The sequence below is a fragment of the Pongo abelii genome, chromosome 8 (genome assembly GCF_028885655.2).
Source record: "Pongo abelii isolate AG06213 chromosome 8, NHGRI_mPonAbe1-v2.0_pri, whole genome shotgun sequence".
In the NCBI taxonomy this organism is placed as follows: domain Eukaryota; kingdom Metazoa; phylum Chordata; class Mammalia; order Primates; family Hominidae; genus Pongo; species Pongo abelii.
This window is the reverse complement of record NC_071993.2, coordinates 92,354,160-92,372,755: the sequence shown is the minus strand read 5'-3', so window position 1 is coordinate 92,372,755 and position 18,596 is coordinate 92,354,160. Positions and strand designations below refer to the sequence as shown.

General features: G+C 36.6%; 1 protein-coding gene across 7 annotated transcripts in view; it reads left to right on the top strand.

Annotated features, from left to right (window-relative positions):
• PRKG1 (protein kinase cGMP-dependent 1) overlaps positions 1 to 18,596 on the top strand; it is a 1,319,235-nt gene that overhangs the window by 1,070,069 nt on the left and 230,570 nt on the right. For all 7 annotated transcript variants that reach the window (XM_024253325.3, XM_024253324.3, XM_054522585.2 and 4 more), the window contains 2 exons: positions 3,765 to 3,842; positions 11,837 to 11,931. In XM_024253325.3, coding sequence (XP_024109093.1) covers positions 3,765 to 3,842; positions 11,837 to 11,931 — 173 coding nt within the window. The remainder of the gene's footprint in view (positions 1 to 3,764; positions 3,843 to 11,836; positions 11,932 to 18,596) is intronic.

Here is an 18,596-nt window from a genome sequence, read left to right as displayed (position 1 = left end):
TGGTGTTATGACACCATGCATATTATCTTTCCCAAACCTGGAATGCCTTTGGCCACTGTTCCATAGGTTGTTCTGTGACCCCTGGATTTTATGAGCTCATGCAACATGGACATATGTTCAGTGAATGCCTGTGTAGGTAAACAGATATTTATATGACAAGTTGAGTTATGAAACACCATATCAGATGATATTAAGAAGATGATTAGATAAGTTTCATGAATTAAATAGACTAGACTATAGCTGGATATCCCCGCCAAACTTTCAACTCTTTAAGATGAAGAGATTAAGAATATAAAAAATTTAGAGTAATTGCTATCAGCTGGGGGCAGTTTTGTTCCCAATGGAGTAATTAGCAATGTCTGGAGATAGTTTTGATTTCTGCAACTGGGCTTAGGGTGCTACTAGCATCTAGTCAGAAGAGGCTGGCAACTCTGTTAAACATCTTGCAGCAAAACTGGATGTACAGGACATCTCCCTGCAATAAGAACGAATAGCCTCAAAATATATAGTGCTGAGGTTAAGAACCCCTTCCGTTCACTCATTTTAATATATTGCAAATAATTTTGGCTTTCTGAAAGAAAATAACTATCACATGGATAGGGATATGCTTTTTAAAAGGAGATGGATGAGGGGAATGAGCTCACATAGGTTAAGAGTTCTTCAATTTTTGGTGCTTTTTATTTGCATTTTTCTACTTTTTCCAAAATAATTGTATATTCACTAGTATTATTTGATCATAATGAGCTGCTTATTCTCCTCTTTCTGAGGTGTTTTTAACCTGCTGAACATTGGTGACCTCTTTATCCTTCTGTTGGGGCTCAAGAATCCTCCACGGAGAAGCTCTTGGGAAGTCACATGTCTCCCAGACTGTGCTCTCACATATATAGCCCTGTACTTCTATACAGGAAAGCATTTTGCATACTGGATTATTGTGGCATTGTTGAGTGATCTTGAATTAGGAACCAAGTGAGAAACAAGACAAAGAGTAGGATAAATGGAGGCAAAACATTACCATTATTACTAATAAAATCTGGGTTACAGGATGTACCTTAGGTATGAGAGCCAGCTAGTCTTCCCAAATTGAACCCTATCGTTGGGCAGAATTATCTGCCCTGTCACAGAAGCTCAGACAGGGGCAAACTTCACTATTGTGAAGAGAAGGGCCTTTCCCTGGAGAAGCAGCAATGCCAGCCCTCTGTGGGAAGCTCCCTTCCATGAGGAAAAGAAGAAAAGTTGAGATGAGCATACATAGCTGTTTACTTCCACGTTTATCAATCAGATGAGTCATGCCACCTCTGCTGGTGCAGAGTGAGGAAAGGGGAAGAGACAGGTACTTAGTTTTACTAATTGAGCTTCATTCACTTGGAAGGAAGTATCAAGAGTGGGAAAGATGTTCTCCTCTCCCCCTTGCCCCAAAGCTACAGCTGTAACTCTGCTACTACCTTTGCTACCCAATACGGTATCTACTATGTGTGACTATTTAAACTTTAATTTATTAAGACTAAATAAATTTTAAAATTCAGCTTCTCAGTCACACTGGTCATATTTCAAATGCTCAGTAGCCCCATGTGTCTTATGGCTACCATATTGGACAATACAGTTATAGAACATTTCCAGTGGATGGTGCTATTATGAGATTTTACCCTACTCATCTTTGTATTATCAATGCCTATAAAAAGGCCTGACTCTGAGGCCCTCAGAAATGTTTGCTGGAAAGGCACACTGGCTCATGCCTATAATCCTAACACTTGGGGAGGCCAAGGTGGGAGGATCACTTGAGCCCAGGAGTTTGAGACCAGCCTGGGCAACATATAGGGAAAACCTGTCTCTACAAAAAAAAAAAAAAAAAAATTAAATTAACTGGGCATGGTAGTGTACACCTGTGGTCCCAGCTACTTGGGAGGCTGTATTAGTCCATTCTCATACTGCTGGTAAAGACATACCTAAGACTGGGTAACTTAGAAAAAGGTTTAATGGACTCACAATTCCACATGGCTGGGGAGGCCTCACAATCATGGCAGAAGTCAAAAGGCAATCTTACATGGTGGCAGACAAGAGACAATGAGAGCCAAGCAAAAGAGGAAACCCCTTATAAAACCATCAGGTCTCATGAGACTTATTTACTACCACAAGAACGGTATGGAAGAAATGGCTCTCGTGATTCAATTATCTCCCACCAGGTCCCTCCTACAACCTGTGGGAATTATGCAAGCTACAATTTAAGATGAGATTTGAGGTGAGAGGATCACTTGAGCCTGGGAGGTCAAGGCTGCAATGACCCATGATCGGGCCACTGCAACAGAATGAGCAACCGAATGAGGCCCTGTCTCAAAAAGGTGTTTGTTAAATGAATACATGAAAGTGGATCACTACCATTTTGTTTTTCAAATCTGCATGTTGTAAAGTTCTTTCCATTTTAGTGCAGCATAGATATCTTGTTAAATGAAATAAAACAGTTGAAGAATATGCATTCTATAATATTATTTTTATTTAGAAATAATTATTTGTATGCGTGTGTGTGCAGGATGGGGTGGTGGTTGTTAAAAGCATGGAAAAAAAGTCTTGAAGTGTACATATCAGACTGTGGTGGTTGAAACTGAGGGAAAGGAATAAGGAATACCTTTTTTATTTAAAAATCTTGTTCCTAGAAAACTGAATTACTTTTGAGCAAAAAAAAATTAGCAAATTAGGTAGTATGTTAACTTTCTAGATACACTAAGAAAATAATGGCTCTTTTCAATGTCAAGTATTAATGAAAGGCAATTTTAAGGCAATCTTAGCACTTTAGGTGTTAAGAAAAACTGTATTGAAGCATAAGGACAAATAACAACCATCAGCCTAATGGGTATTGCACGTAAACCATGAATTGTGTTTTGTTAGGAGTGTGCAAAATAATGTTTTATTTCCCAAAAATATAGCTTCTCTGCTATGCTGCAGAGAAGGATAGGGCCAGATGGCACAGTTCTCATTTTTCTGTTAGACCGCTTGACCCAGCAGTATACTTTCTCTGACCTCTCCTTATTGAAATTACTTTTGTTCATTGCAGAAGTAATCTTCACCCTGGAAACAGACCTGGTTGTGGTGTCTGTTTCAGAATACTGACATACTGACTGTGATAATCCTTTTGCGGCCTTACCTCACTCCTCGTTTGATAGTTTATAAGCTCACAGATGCTGGACCAGAATTCAGTCCATAAAATTAAGACATTCCATTTGACAGGGCCAAATCTAAACTGCTGAAGCAAGAACACCAAAGCATGAAGTGGTGCCTTAAGTAACTAGGGTCATCTAATCCACAATAAAAATCAACCTGGTTTCAAATGAAGATTTTTACATGCTGTAACAATTTCTTAGGAAAAAAAGGCTCTAATTATGAGAATATAAAACTCAATGAGAATGACAAATAAAATAACATAGAATGAGTAGTTCTATATTATTAGGAGCTCTGCTATTTTGTTTCATGCTCAGTTGATGGGAGAAAAGAATATTTTCATCAAACAATTGAAATGAATGAATTTAAAGGTATGATATAATCACCTAGAAAATGACATTAAAAGCAGTCTTGAAAATGAGCATTATAGAAATGATATCTTTGTAATTATTGCATACATTGACTAATATTCGTTATTAAATCATGATGGTTCTAGGCTTGGATAAAATTGCTTTAGGATGAATGTATCCCTGGGGGTTGATATTTGAAGAGGCTGAGCTGTTTGGTAGCTTACTCCCTGCTTAATTTTTTTTCTTATTGTTTCTACTTTTCAGACCCACTATGAAAATGGAGAATATATTATCAGGCAAGGTGCAAGAGGGGACACCTTCTTTATCATCAGCAAAGGAACGGTAAGCTTTGGTGGCACAAGATAGTGATGCACTAGGGGAGCCTGGGGTTGGTTAGTAACTCTAGTAGGAACACATGCACAGTCTTGTGCTATATGAGTTTCTTCCATTTTTTGACACGGAGAGGTATTGGAGAATGGATCTTACAAAAAATGATGCAGGAGGGAAAAAAAGGTTTAACTTTTGAAGACCGGTAAGTAGCCTACTTGCTAATAATCATAATATTAGATGACACTGATATATTTGTGTGAATAGAAAGATCTCCATAATTAAAATAATATAATAAAAAAGAAAATACCGGCTGGATGCGGTGGCTCATGCCTGTAACCTCAGCACTTTGGGAGGCCGAGGCAGGTGGATCACTCGAGCTCAGGAGTTCAAGATGAGCTTGGGCAACATGCCAAAACCTCATCTATACAAAAAATAGAAAAAATTAGCTGGGCATGATGGTGCATGCCTGTCATCCCAGCTACTTTGGAGGCTGAGACAGGAGGATTGCTTGAGCCCAGGAGGCAGAGGTTGCAGTGAGCCAAGATGGTGCCACTGCACTTCAGCCTGGGTAACAGAGCAAGACTTTGCCTCCAAAAAAAGAGAAAGAAAGTACTTACGTCACTTACAAAATTCATCAAGTCATTAGAAGCAGTAACCTTGCTATAATAAAACATTTGGGCTTTGAAATCAGATGGCCTAAATTTTAATCCTGTTACGAAACTTAGTCATTTTAATGCCCTAGGCAAGTTGCTGAATACTCTGAGGATGATAAGGATAGATATACATTAATGTTTTAAGTTATTTTCATAAAGAAATATTGATAGTAAAAACTACTAAAAGTGATAAATTATAAAGGAAGGGATAAAAATGGGGTAGACAAGGGTTATGAATGAAAAATCATACTTTATTTCTAAAACTTTTAATTTTTCAACAATATGAACTTATTTATATCTTAAAACTAAGAAATTGAGTGAATTGGAAAATAGAATTTCTTTTAGATTAATACTATACTATTATATTACTAAAATACCTTAAATTTATTTCCACAGTAAAGCTATAATCATTTTTGTGTTTGTGTCATTACATGATAACCTATGATTTAAACTTATGTTTCTTTATTATATATCATTACAAGGAATTCATGTCTCTGTATGTACTAAGTATAGAAAGAGATGGAGAAGGAAATGCGAATAGAAAGGAATTGATATGCCAGTTTCCATTTTTATAATTATCACTTTATAAATGAAGCAAATTTATTTCTTCTAATTTAACAAAATGACTGACTCTGTAACTTATAGCTCATTTATAGAGAGATTTACAGAGCTACAGTGAATAGAATGCAGTGGAAGATTATAACTATTGTTGAATCACAATTTAGATAATTCTCCTTGGACTACTTTTGGATCAACTGTACGCATATGTCAATATTTACACCAGTGGCATGTCACACAAAAATGAAGACAACAATATTTATATTTTTATTATTCCTATTCTTTTGACTGATCTCTGAATGCCTGGGATAGAAGTAGAACTCAAGGCTGACTTCTTAAAAGGTATCATGAAATGACGTGTCTGACCATGGTTATAGTTAAAATTATATCTTGTATTTTCCAATGTTGGAAGATAAGAAAATTTTAATATTTCGTGGTTTATATGATAGATTGTTAGAGCTTATCATTTATCATCTCATTGTTTAGATTGACTAAAGAATCAGGGAAAATTGAAAATTACCATGGATGTAAATTATTTGAAAAGTTGCCCAGGGAATTTGTCCTGACATTCTAGATTTGTTTTTTCTTTACTACATTGTTAATTCTTCGCTATGATGCAATGATGTGTTTATCCTTTGAGATGGATTTCTGACAGTCCTTTGTTAACCACCCCGTTACTGCAAATTTTACTGCCTAAAAGTAGTGCTTTGTAACCAGTTTCAGCTGAAGACAGGTGCATTAGTTGTGCCTTTTTACGAGTTTCGTAGTAAGTATAAGTGGAAAAACAGTGTAGAAATTACACCACAGGAACCAATTCCCTTGGCAATATTTCAGAGCACTCTGGGGATTCCGGGAGGGAAGTAGTACTAATATATTAGACTCTCTTGACACATTCAAGATCTTTTACTTTAAACCAGACATACATTTCTACTAACTTACTTTTTTAGGTCACACAGGTTAGCTGCTATGATTCTTAGTTATGTAAATTACATAATAATTGTATTAATTTTATTCATTCTAATACCAATATACTAACAATATTAATTATATTAGCTCTAATTCTAACATATTAAAATCATTAAGAATATGTCAACATATACAATAATTAGAATATATTAAGTCTTAAGCAGAAGGTGAGGTCAGCATACTTAATGGCAAAGAGCAGGAAAGAGAGGTGAATAATGAGAGTAGGCTCAGTTGAGCAGGCAAATGAGTTGTAGAACTGGAATTTTCTACAATTATATGTTATATTTTTTTTTTTTTAGGTGTATAGATGTTAACTTGTTTTCCCATGCATTTAAAAAATGTATAAAGGATAACCTTGGCCGAGATCTATTTCTTGCTACCACCAAACTGGCTTTTTCTTAGAAAATGCTGTGAGATAGAGAGACACCACAGGGGCTGCCAAGCTACAGATGAAATTCCCCTTGTTCAGTTCCACTTATTTAAGTGTAAAACAATTTTTATTCTTCCATTAAGCACATTCACACAAAGAGAGAAGCATTATAAAATAAGCATTGCAGTACTTGTTTTTCCCCCTTTAAGCCTGTGCAATCTGATTTTTCTAAAACCTGAGGCAGAATGCTTGCAGTGATGATAGCGATGATGGCTAAAACACCTGGTGCTGCCTCAAGTAGAAGCTCAGTTAGTTCTCTATACTTCAATCACTCCATTCCAGTTGCCTGGAAACGTGACTTGCTTCTCCAACAGTGAACTATGAAACACCGAAGTTTCCTGCATATGTCCCTGCAGTTGTGTCGCATCACAAAATGGACTATCTCTTTATAAATAAATCAAACCAAAATTGAACAGGATGGGTAAGCAAAGTTGCAGAGTTCTAATAATAGCTCAAATGCATTTTGATTTTTCTGATTCCATTCAACATACCTCGTATCCTACCATTAGAAAAAAATGTGATTCAAAAATTCTTGTCTATCAAATGGCATTTAAAATCACATGGCTTCGCTTCATAAAATTAACAAGTATTTAAACATGCCAATTAAACATGTTGCCTTAACACAATGCTCAGTGTTTTTTAATATAAAAAGTATTCTCTTATGGAAATTTTATTTGCATATGTATACATATGTTTATGTATACATTATGGTGAAACCTCTGAGAAACATTTTTTTAATATCAAGAACAAGATAAAGATACACATTATTACCAATTTTGTTTAGTGTGGTACTAGACATCCCAAATACAATAGTAAGTTGAGAAAAATAAATAATATTTGGAAATAGAGAAACAGTAATTATTTATACATGTTATGTTTTTAGTTTCTTTTAGGATTTTATGTAGACATATATATTATTAAAATTAATAAGAGTTTAGCAAAATCAGCATTATTCAGTACATTTTTCTTTATTAATGGAACCATTCTATATCTCTACACAACCCAATATAATAGCTATTAGTCACAGTTGCTATCTGAAGTAAAATTATCTAACTTAACTTTAATGTTAATTTCTCAGTAGTAGTAGCCACATTGCAATAGCTGCTAGCAGTGGCTGTATTGGACGTTATACAACTGGATATTTTACTATAAATGAATATTGAAAAAGCCATATCATTCAACATATTCTACCATATTAACAGTCTAAAGAAAAAAATCACATTATCATGCCAAACAATTCAGTGAAAGGGTGTGACAAGTGTAACATCCATTCATAATAAAAATTCTCAGCAAACTGAGAATGTAAGAGAAAGTTCTTGCCTTGTTAAGTGGTATCTACAACATGCCTACAGTTAACATACTTAAGGTGAGAAACAGAGCAATCAATAAATGAAAGTAACTGACAACAAAAGGAAAGTCTTTTCAACAAATGGTGATGGAACCATTGGTAATCCATGGACCAAAACAGGGGAACCTTGACCTAGACTATACCTTATATAAAAATTAAATGAAAATTGGTAATAGATTTAAAAGTAAAACATAAAGCTATAAAACTTTCAAGAGAAATGTATGACTTGTGATTAGATAGGGAAGAGTTCCTAGGCATGACACCGCCAGCACAATCCATAAAGAGAAATGATAAATTGGGCTTTATCAAATTTAGAAACTTTTATTCTGTGAAAAACACTGTTCAGAGAATGGAAAGACAAATTACTAACAGGGAAAATTATTTGAAAAGTACACGTCTGGTAAGGGGCTTATATTGATCCTATCCTTTATTGATCCTATAAAAAAACACCTAAAAATCAACAAAAAACACCAAAGTACCCACCTTAAAAAAAATGAATGAATGACTTGAACACATCAGCAAAGAAGATACACAAATGGCAAATATGCACATGAAGAGGTGTTCATAATGATTAGTCATTAGAAAAGTGCATATTGAAATCCTGAGATACTACTGCATACTTAATAGAATGGCTAAATCTAAAAACAAAAATTAAATATATCAAGTGCTAGTGAGGATGCAGAGCAACCGGTATTCTCACTCACTACTCCTGGGAATGCAAAATGGTAAAGCCATTCTGGAAAACAATTTGCAGTTTATTATAAAGTTAAATAAACATTTACCCTATGACACAGCAATTACTCTTTGTGATATTTATTCTAGAGAAATGAAAATATAGCTCACACAAAAAACTCTGAGTCAGTGTTTGTAGCATCTCTATTCATAATTGCCAAAACTAGAAATAAACAAATTGTGTTATATTCATTCAATGAAATATTAGTCAGCAATAAAAAACATAAACTATTGAATCTTGCAACAACTTGGATGAATCTTAAAGGTCTAATGCTAAGAAAAAAAAAAGGTCTGAAAAGGTTAAATATTGTATTATTTCATTTATATGACATTCTCAAAAAGATAAAATTAGTTTGATGCAGAACAGAATATAGGGGTGAGGAATGAGAAGGATATGACTATAAATACATAGCATGAAGGAGTTTCTGGAGGTGATGAAATTGTTCTGCATCTAATTGTTCTGGGAATTAGACAAAGCTATCCATGTGTTTAAGTTCATACAACTGTATTCCAAAAAAGAAGTAAATTTTGCTATATGATAGAGGTAAATTTTACTATATGATAACTTAAAAATTCATGTACATTTCTAAATACTGTAACGTGTAACTAAAATATATTTTTAAAATACCATTTCAAAAATCAAGTATCTAGGCCTATCTATAACAAGAAAATGTTCAAGTCTTTTAAGAAGAAAATTTTATTTAAAATATTATAATGAAGAGCAAAACACCAACATGGCAGAACATCCGAAAGAAAGAGAAACATATTGGGAGTTACTACAGTAGATATCAAGACCTATTATAAGGTTCAGGTAATGGAAAAAAATGTGGACTTAATTTGACTGAAAACCAGACAAATATGTCAGTGTAAGAATGGTGAGCCCAGACAAAGATCCATGATAATATGGAAACTTGATTTAGGATGGCATGGACACTACAGATATCACAACAATTGGTTATGCATAGGGACGTAAATAAAATTGGATTACTAGCTCACACCATACATAATGCCAGTTTCAGATGTAAATGTGAAAAGAAAAATTAGGAAAAAATTAAAAGATAATTGGGAGAATACTTCTATTATCTTGGGATAAGAAAGGATTTCTTGAATAAGATATTTTAAAATGCAAACAATAAAATATAACATTGTTAAGTGTAATTACGTTAAAATTAATACATGTGTTCAACAAGACACCATAAAGATGGTTTAGACAAACCGTAGTCTTGTGAATGAACAACAACAAAAATAAATATAATCAGTCCAATAGAAAAATAGGCAAAAAGCATGATCAGACACATAATCAAAAGAAGCACAAGTGGCTCAAAAACTAAGATGATAAAATCTCCCACCTCTATTAATAATAAGGGAAATGCCATGTAATACCTACCTTTCTGGAAAAAAATCAAAGTCTGACAATATTAAGTATTGATAACAATATAATATAATATAATATGCATTTTCATCCATTGATGGTAGGAATGTAAGATTGTACCAACAGTGAGTTAATACCTAGTAAAATGGAAGACGCATATACTTAATAACCTTGTTCTTTATTCATAAACATTGGCCCTAGTGAACTCTTACCCATGGACACTAGAGCACATGTATAAGAATGTTCACAGTAACACAGTTAATAGCACCATAAAAACAAAGTATAACAAAAATAAAACTGGAAGCAACCCACATTTATATCTACAGAATTAGTAAATTGCATAATATTCATATAATGGAATACTGTTTAAACAAAGAAAATACATTTTAGCTTTTATATGAACATGGGTGAATCAAAACCTCAAGAATAAGGGCCCAGTAACCTTTATTTTAGATCAGACTCCCTACTGAAGATTCTGCATCTATCAAATCCTCTTCGGCATACAAATTAGTGTCTCTGTGATACAGCTTAGTGGTCACAGAGACACAGAGACACAGCGACACAGCTTAGTGGTAAGTAAAAGTGTTAAAATCTGAATTTCCATGGTTTTGAAACACTGTGTGGAGGAGTAATCAAATGGATCAGTGGAGAATAATAATTGAATTTCCTCCACCTTACACAGACCTTCTTAATACTTATAAAAATTCTGGTCTTTGACATCTAATCTGTAGATTCAGAAACCTGAAGCATAGTATTATTAAATGTGTTTAAGTGTTTGGCATTGTCTCAAGAAATTCGTTTTTTTACTTCATCACATTTTCCGGGTAGGTGAATTTTAACTATTTAACCTTTCTGGATGACACATAGACAGTTTTATGAATGTTAGTAGAGCTTAAGGGAGAAGTGAATTAACACAAAGGTACAAGTTACTCTATTTTTGTTTTCATTCATGCAACAAAAAACATTATCATTTGCCTTCTGTTAAGTCACAAGTCCTGTGTGTACTAGGCTATCTGTCTTGTTAGTAATGACACATTCTGTTAAAACAATTTACAACTATTTATTGAGTGCTTATTATAATTTGTGGAGAATGTCAAAGAAATACAACTTTCTTTTAAGGGCATTTTATTTATTCTAGTAAAAAAAGGGCCTATATGTAATTTATGTATCTTTAGAAATAGAAATCCTACCAAATGAAGCATGTGGATTATGAGGGATATAGTCAGTTACAGCCATGCAAGAAATCTTTATGAAAATGTGATGTGTCTTCAAATGAAAGCTGGATTCTTCTCAGGGAAAGGGACAGGCTTATCCTAGAGAAACTAGGATATGCATATGGAGGCATTTAGAAGGATGTTCATTTCAGCAGAAAGAATAAAAGAAAAAAATTGAAACAATATAATTGCCAATTTATAGGATATGGGTAAGTAAATATATTTATATAATGAAACAAAACTCATACATTAAAATGAATGAAATAGATTTATACCTAAGAGCATGGAATAAATAATTAAAACAATATTAAGAGAAAAAAGTAAGTTGCAGAATGAGGAATACTACTTATGTTTTTAATATATTTTAAAAATACATGTACATAAACACATAAAAAAGATGGACAGAATGCTCAGTAAGTTCATTATAATGGTTGCTTCATAAAGGCAGGAAAATTAGAATGGAGATGAGGAGTGAGATCAAATTTACTAGTAATGTATTATTTCTTTAAAATAACTTGAAAGGATAACAAAATATTTGGAGGTAAGCTCTTGTGGTTTTCCTGGGAATTTGTGATATTTTTCTTTGGTCCTGTTAGTGGTAATTTAAATGCTTTTTCTTTATAAAAATAAATTAAGAAAAGAAACAAGAAATGGAATTAACTTCATTAATTAGTGTTCCTTTGTCCACTGTGGGTAAGCAGTGGATTTAGACTTTCATTGTTTCTCTTTGCAGGTAAATGTCACTCGTGAAGACTCACCAAGTGAAGACCCAGTCTTTCTTAGAACTTTAGGAAAAGGAGACTGGTTTGGAGAGAAAGCCTTGCAGGGGTAAGTAGATCACGTGTTATACAGGTTTTTGTTTGAGTGCTACATAAATTTCTGTCTGAAATTTTGAGCTCCTAGCACAATAGGCTTTTTATTTAGTGCTTATCCCAATATCAAATATGGACCCTTGATGATAAATAAATTTTTATTTATTTTCAGCTGGACTTGGAATCTGTTTGAATAGGTTGTGGAATAAATTCCTTAATTTCTAATAAATCAGTGTTATATTAATTGGAAACATTTTCAGGTTTGTGTCCTTAATTGCAATCTCTGTAACAACTTCAAAGAGAGGAATTCCCTGCTAAACTTTGTGCAATGATTTTACTCAGAATCATTAAGATGGTTGGTTGAGATTTTTGAAATCCCTAAACCTGTTTGTACAAACAATTGTTATGGGGCCTTTGGGGTGTCAATTTCCTGGCTGGAAACCTGTGGCTGGTGGGCGCCTTTGCCCGAGTTTTGCTTGGGCCCACTGGGCTCATTATGCCCACTTGGCCTGGCAGGTTGCACTCAGTTCACATTACCGACCTGGTTCCCACACCTTCAAGGGAGACTGCAAGTCAGGCGTGAAGTGGCAAGGGGCATGTGAGCGAGCGTGGTGTCCGGCCACTGTACAGGCAAACAAACTGGCTGCTGCCGTGAGGTGGGCAGCTCCAGGTGCTGGCATGGGCTCTTTGTGAGGCTGTGGCCGGACCAGGTACACCACAAGCAGTTTCCCCGGCTGGCACCAGGGAATGTGGTCATGCCTGGAAGCTTAGAGACACCAGAAACTGCATAGCCCCAAAGCGGGAGTCACAGCCCTGGCTCGGGGAGCTCCCAGGTCTGGGCCCCCCACAGGGCTGCAGCTCTTCTCTCCTTGTCTTCACCTGCAATGTGGCAAGCAAGGGGCATGTTTCAGCCCTGTTTGTATTAAAACTCTTTTAGCCTCACCATTCAGTGGGTCCCGATTTCTTGACCCGTGACCGGGAAGAATGTGGTACGCAGACAAGTGGAGGTTGAACAAGACAAAGAGGAGCTTTATTGAACACTAGAATAGCTCAGAGAAAACTTGCAGTGGGCAGCCCCTCTCCATAGCCAAGGTGTCCCAATGAGTGTTCAGCTCTCAGCAGAGAGGGTAGCTCCTCTCTGTAGGCAGGTCATCCCAATGACTGTTCAGTTCTCAACAGAGAGGGTAGCTCCTCTCTGCAGCTGGTTGTCCCATCATCTGCAGCTCTCAGCAGAGAGGAGGCCCTAGAGTGGGTAGCTCCTCTCTGCAGCTGGTCATCCCAATATCTGCTCTGCTCTGGTTAAGCCTGGGGCTTTTATGGGCCTCAGAGGGGCGGAAGTACATGCTGATTGGTTCATGAGCGGCAATAGGCAGGTCCAGAAGAGGCACTGCAAGTTCCCACTCTGGTCCATGGGACTGGCAGCCTGGCCTCCAGCCTGCAGGCCCTCCCTGGTCTGAAGGTGGGGCCTTAATGGGGATCCACCCCCTTTCTGCGCAGGAACCTGTCTGCCTCCTGCTGCCATTCATGGCACCCGGGCTGTAGGTGCTGGGGGCACCTGCAGGCCAGCACCAAGCTGCCGTCAGCCCACCTTTGGATTCCCTCCTATGCTCATTGGCACCCAAAGCCCAGAAGGGGGTGAGTTGTCAGGGGACTGGCATGTCAGCACTGCCCTGAGCATGTGCACACCTGGCTGGGCTGTGACAGCGCCTGGGCTCAGTCCCAACTTTCCTCCAAAAACAGAGAGAAGCCAGGCAGTGGGAGCAGGCACTTCTGATCCTGTGAGGGCCGGGGGGCCCTTCCCAGACCCCTAAGAGTGTAGAAATGCCTGGGTCTAGCTGCCTCCAAGAGGGCAGGGATCTTATCAGCTCCTAGTCCCCCTACAGCACAGGGAAGTCCTGGGTCCATGGCCGTGACTTCGGGCAGCTGTAGCTGCACCCGGGAGAAAAGGGCTCCTGCTTCCCCCTGCCTGCCCACGACTTGGGTGGCTGCAGCCCTGCCCTGGAAGACACGGCTCCTGCCTGCTCCCAGCCCCAGGAGCACAGGGATGCCTGGGCCCATAGTCATGGCTTAGGCAGCTGCAGTGGTACCCAGGGAGCCCCCATCCCAACTCAGAAGGGGTGGGGATACCGCCTGTCCCTGGCTCCTGCTGGCTCCATGGGTGTGCAGACCTGGCCATACCTCCCTGCTGCACCCAGTGTGATGGCAGCAGCAGCTCCAGATGGCCTGCCACTGCCATCACAATGATCACAAGGCAGTGAAGCATTTCCAGGGTTCACTTGTAGGTTGTAATTGTCATCACTTTTATGGTGGTAGAGATGGAAGAGTAGGTGGAGGTAATGTACATCTGGATTCACTATGGGATAGGCTGTGAAGGCTAGACTAGCAGAGGTGTACTTCTGTGAGACTGATACTCTATTTTTAAACTAAGACATCAAGAAGCAAGCACTTGAGGGTTCTTCTCATGTATTATGGAGGAAAAACTGAGTTGACTTTTTACCATGCATTTTACAGAATGCATGATAAACATATTTGGGTATCCTACTCTCATTTTCCAATAAGCAGTATATCTCAGTTATCATTAAATACAGATAAGCATTTTCAACATTCAGTGCTGTATGTATGTACACTACTTGAATAAGCAACAACCGATAAACATTTATTTTTCTATCGAATTTCGGGTGCAGGAGTGTCTCCTAGGGAGGGACAGCAATAGGACATAATTTACTCCTAGCATATGGGAACAGTCAGTTTTGTTTTCATTTCAAATTGTGCCTTCATTTAAAAAATTACATTATGAGCCTTTTGCTTCAAAGTACTTCTAAGAAGTAATTTAGGAAGTTATTGTTTTTGAAGCCAAAATCAGATGACAGGTTTTATTTTCTTTCTGACTGTTTCACAGCTTAATAAGTGAAATAAAGATATTCTGATAAGTCATCTTACTCAGGCTATATTACCTTATGAAAATTCAGAAGTAACTACTCTCAACTTTCCTTTTTTCTCCTACTGAGTTCATTTGGTCCTTATCTGATGAACATGTAGTTGCCATTACATTTTTTTCAATGTCAAAGTTGGAAGAAATAGTATGTTTAGTGTAGATATACAGAAGAGCAAAATAAACATTATCTTTCTAATATAAATGTATCATCTATATCTTAATCTTGCTTTCCTTTGATTATTACATGTGTTGAAAGATGGCATTTTATAGAAATCAGGTGGCATTTTATAGAAAGACGCTGTCTGATTTCATTGGTCCAAGATTAAATACCTCTGTGGAAAACAATGTTATTTCCAACAGAACCAAAGAACCAGAAATATTTACAAACATTGAGGTCACAAGTAGAATGCCAGAAAATAAGGCTTAATTGGGAATCAACAGATTTTCTTTTGTAGCTTATTGTTACTGAATGTTGGTGCCAATTAAAGAAAACTTTCATTGTGAAAATACCTTTCTAAAATTTGTCCCAAGAAGTAACCTGTGGATGTAGCTCATGGAAAAGTTGCCAAATTTTGCTCTAATATCAAAATTTAAATTAATGACTCTTTAACTAGATTGAATTCCTTCTAGATTATAGTTATCCTTGCGAACTCTCTGGTGCCAAGACTTTCTTTTGCACGTATTCAGTCCTCTTCACTTGGCATCTCCCATAGCCCAAAAAATAACCAACCCACCTCCCTGTCTGCATCCAGCCCCACTCTTTCTCTTCACATCCACCCCTTTCCCCCATTTCACTCACATCTCTTTCTTTCTTATGCTCTTATTTTCACTTTCTCGCTATGGAACCTGGTTTTATTAGTCTACTCTAAGTGCCCTCTTAAATGTCACCAGAGATTTCCTAGTTACCTCATGAAATGGTCTTTTTATTTTTTTCTTCATTTGACTTCACTTCTCAGCCATGATTTTACATTATTGACCACCCTTTCTTTCTTTAAATTCTCCATCCTTTGGGACCATTTAAATTATTGGCACTCTTTAGAATTTATTTCATTTCCTAAAATTTGCCAATATTATGTCCTCAACTGTATTTCATACACCTTGGTAAGCTCCTCCAGATGTATGATTGCGTAATACCTCAATGACAAGAAGTCCCAAATATTTATATTCTTATTTGAACCCAGTGTCTGGCACTTATCAAATACTCACATATTTTTTGAACAAATGAATGAGTGAATGAATGAATAGATGAACAAATGAACCTCTCGAATGATGTCCAGTCTTAAAGTCCCTTCTGCCATTGATCACATTCACAACTTGAATTTGCCTGGCAGTGGGTAGGGGTTATGAGCTCGCTTGACCGTAGGGGGCAGACTAGCGATGTAAATGACTACAACAGGCTAGTAAAACAGGTGGCAAACTGGAAAGCCTTATGTGATGAAGAAAGAAATTACTGAACTCCAGCTTGCTGCTGCTCTGTAAGAATGTAACCTCGGCTTTTTAAGAAAAGCAGAAAAAAACCTAGATTTCAAAAATATGAAATGTGATTTTGTAATCTGATTTTTTTAAAAAAGCTCTGTAAACCAACAAACCATTTCTGCAAACTGTGTGGCGTGTGGATGCCATTTTGTGATTTCTGTCACTCAGATATGCCTCTTTCAAACCTGTCCTTTGCTTCAAATGAAGGAAGCCTATTAACCCATCTTGATTATTTTCTTGTTTTGATTTTTTGACATTTTAACATTTTGATATCCTATGTCTGTAACTTGTTTTTCACTGTGTCTAGGTTTTTTTAATCTTTTGTTTGCATTTCAATATTTTTCACAAGAAATTCCAACATTTTGCAAATCAAATTGATTTGTTTCGCTTGTTTCCTTCTAAATAACTTAGAAATTGATATAACTGATATATAAAATCTTTTGGGCAACTGTGTATATCCTTTGGGTAATAGCTATACTTGTTTACAAACTATATAGTTTTTGTACTTGGAATAAAAATTTTATAGCCAGCATTCTCTACATGTACAGAACAGAATTTCAGATTGTGTTTTTCTCACAAATACAATTTGTGTGTACTGGGAATTTTGGTTTTATTCTCTTGAAGTTGTTCAGCAGGCAATTAAATATTGATAAGTTGCTGGTTGGAGATTGAGTGAAATGAATATATGCTTGACCATTCTTTTTAAATTTGAGAGTGCATAAATACTAGTACTGATTAAGCACACAGTAGAAAATTGAATGGCATTGCTGAAATGTAAACTCAATACCCTTTCTCCAGAACTCAGCCTCCTGACTACTATATAGTTCTGCCTCTAAAAGTAACAAGCTTTATTTTCTTGTTGGATGGAGATAGTAGTCATCTTATAAACTGTATTATTAACATCCTTTAGCCAATAGCATCTTATTATTAGAAAAATATGAGTCACTTTCACTTTAGTTGACATAAAGCAAATTATGCAGTATTGTTTGGCTCAAGCATCTTTTTTTTCTTTTCTTGCTGTGATAAGTGTTTATACACACCAAAGAGAGGGTAAAATGTTTACTTTTTACAGAAGTACTCCCTTATATATATGAAAACTAAAGGTGTGTTTAAGAGCAATCACTTCACGTTTAGTTCAGTAACTCGTAAGTCAATCCATTTATACTTTGACTTACCATTGCTTCAAGATCCCTACTTGATTTGAAACCATATGGAATACATATAAACATCACATGATGGCAAATTCTAAACCGAATATTCACTTTACATCTCCAGTAATAGAAAATATAGTAGACCAAGTTGTACCCAAAAGGGATGGGATTAAGCTCCCAGTGGCCACCTTCCCTTCTTTCCCCTAACATTTGAGTCTTCAGCATAGCATATGGCTAAGAGATCCAGTTCAGAGTCAGATTGCCTGGTTTGGAACTTATTCTGTCATTTATTAATGATTAGTCACTGAGAGGAATTTCTTTGATCTGAAATGGGGATTATGATTATATCTAACTACTTGGATTATTGGAGGAGGAATCAAAAGGATACTTATAAAAAATTTGGGTGAGTGCATAGAATTTAGTTTAATGCTTCCCCAGAGTGAGCTGTCATCATCACTACCACCATCATCTTTATCTACATCATCATCTTCATCATCATCATCACCATATCATCATACCAGCAATGTTCTGCTACCACTTGATAAAGTTTAGTGTACTGGCAAAATTGACATAGCATTAGATTTTGAGTCAGCCACTCATTGATTGACTTTGAGCAAGCCAGTTAAGCTCCTGTAAACTAAGCCAATTGAACTAGATGATCTTTAAGTTTCCTTAGGTCATAGCTTCTGGTTCTCTGAGAGTTGGCCCCTTTCCACCTGGAACAGACCCCTGAATGCCAAGTGCAGCCCTGAGGCTACCTGTTAAATGGTGGCATTTAATACCAAACCACTGTCAGCAAGGAACTTCCCTCCAAGAACTTTCCCAGCTGTTGCCTCTCATTCTGAGTACCTGTGCCACATGCCAGGCCCTGTTCATGTTAATGCAAAAATGAATTAGCCAAAGTCAGTTGAACAGACATTAATATTAGAAATCTGTATTTCCTTGTTTGTTTTCACCTCATAGCCTGTGATCATGGAAAAGTTAATTAACATTTCTGAACTTGCTTCTTTGTTTTATCTTCTGATGTATATTTTTTTCTTTTAAAAAATTAATAAAATTTTGCTGGGCGTGGTGGCTCATGCTTGTAATCCCAGCACTTTGGTAGGCTGAGGCAGGCAA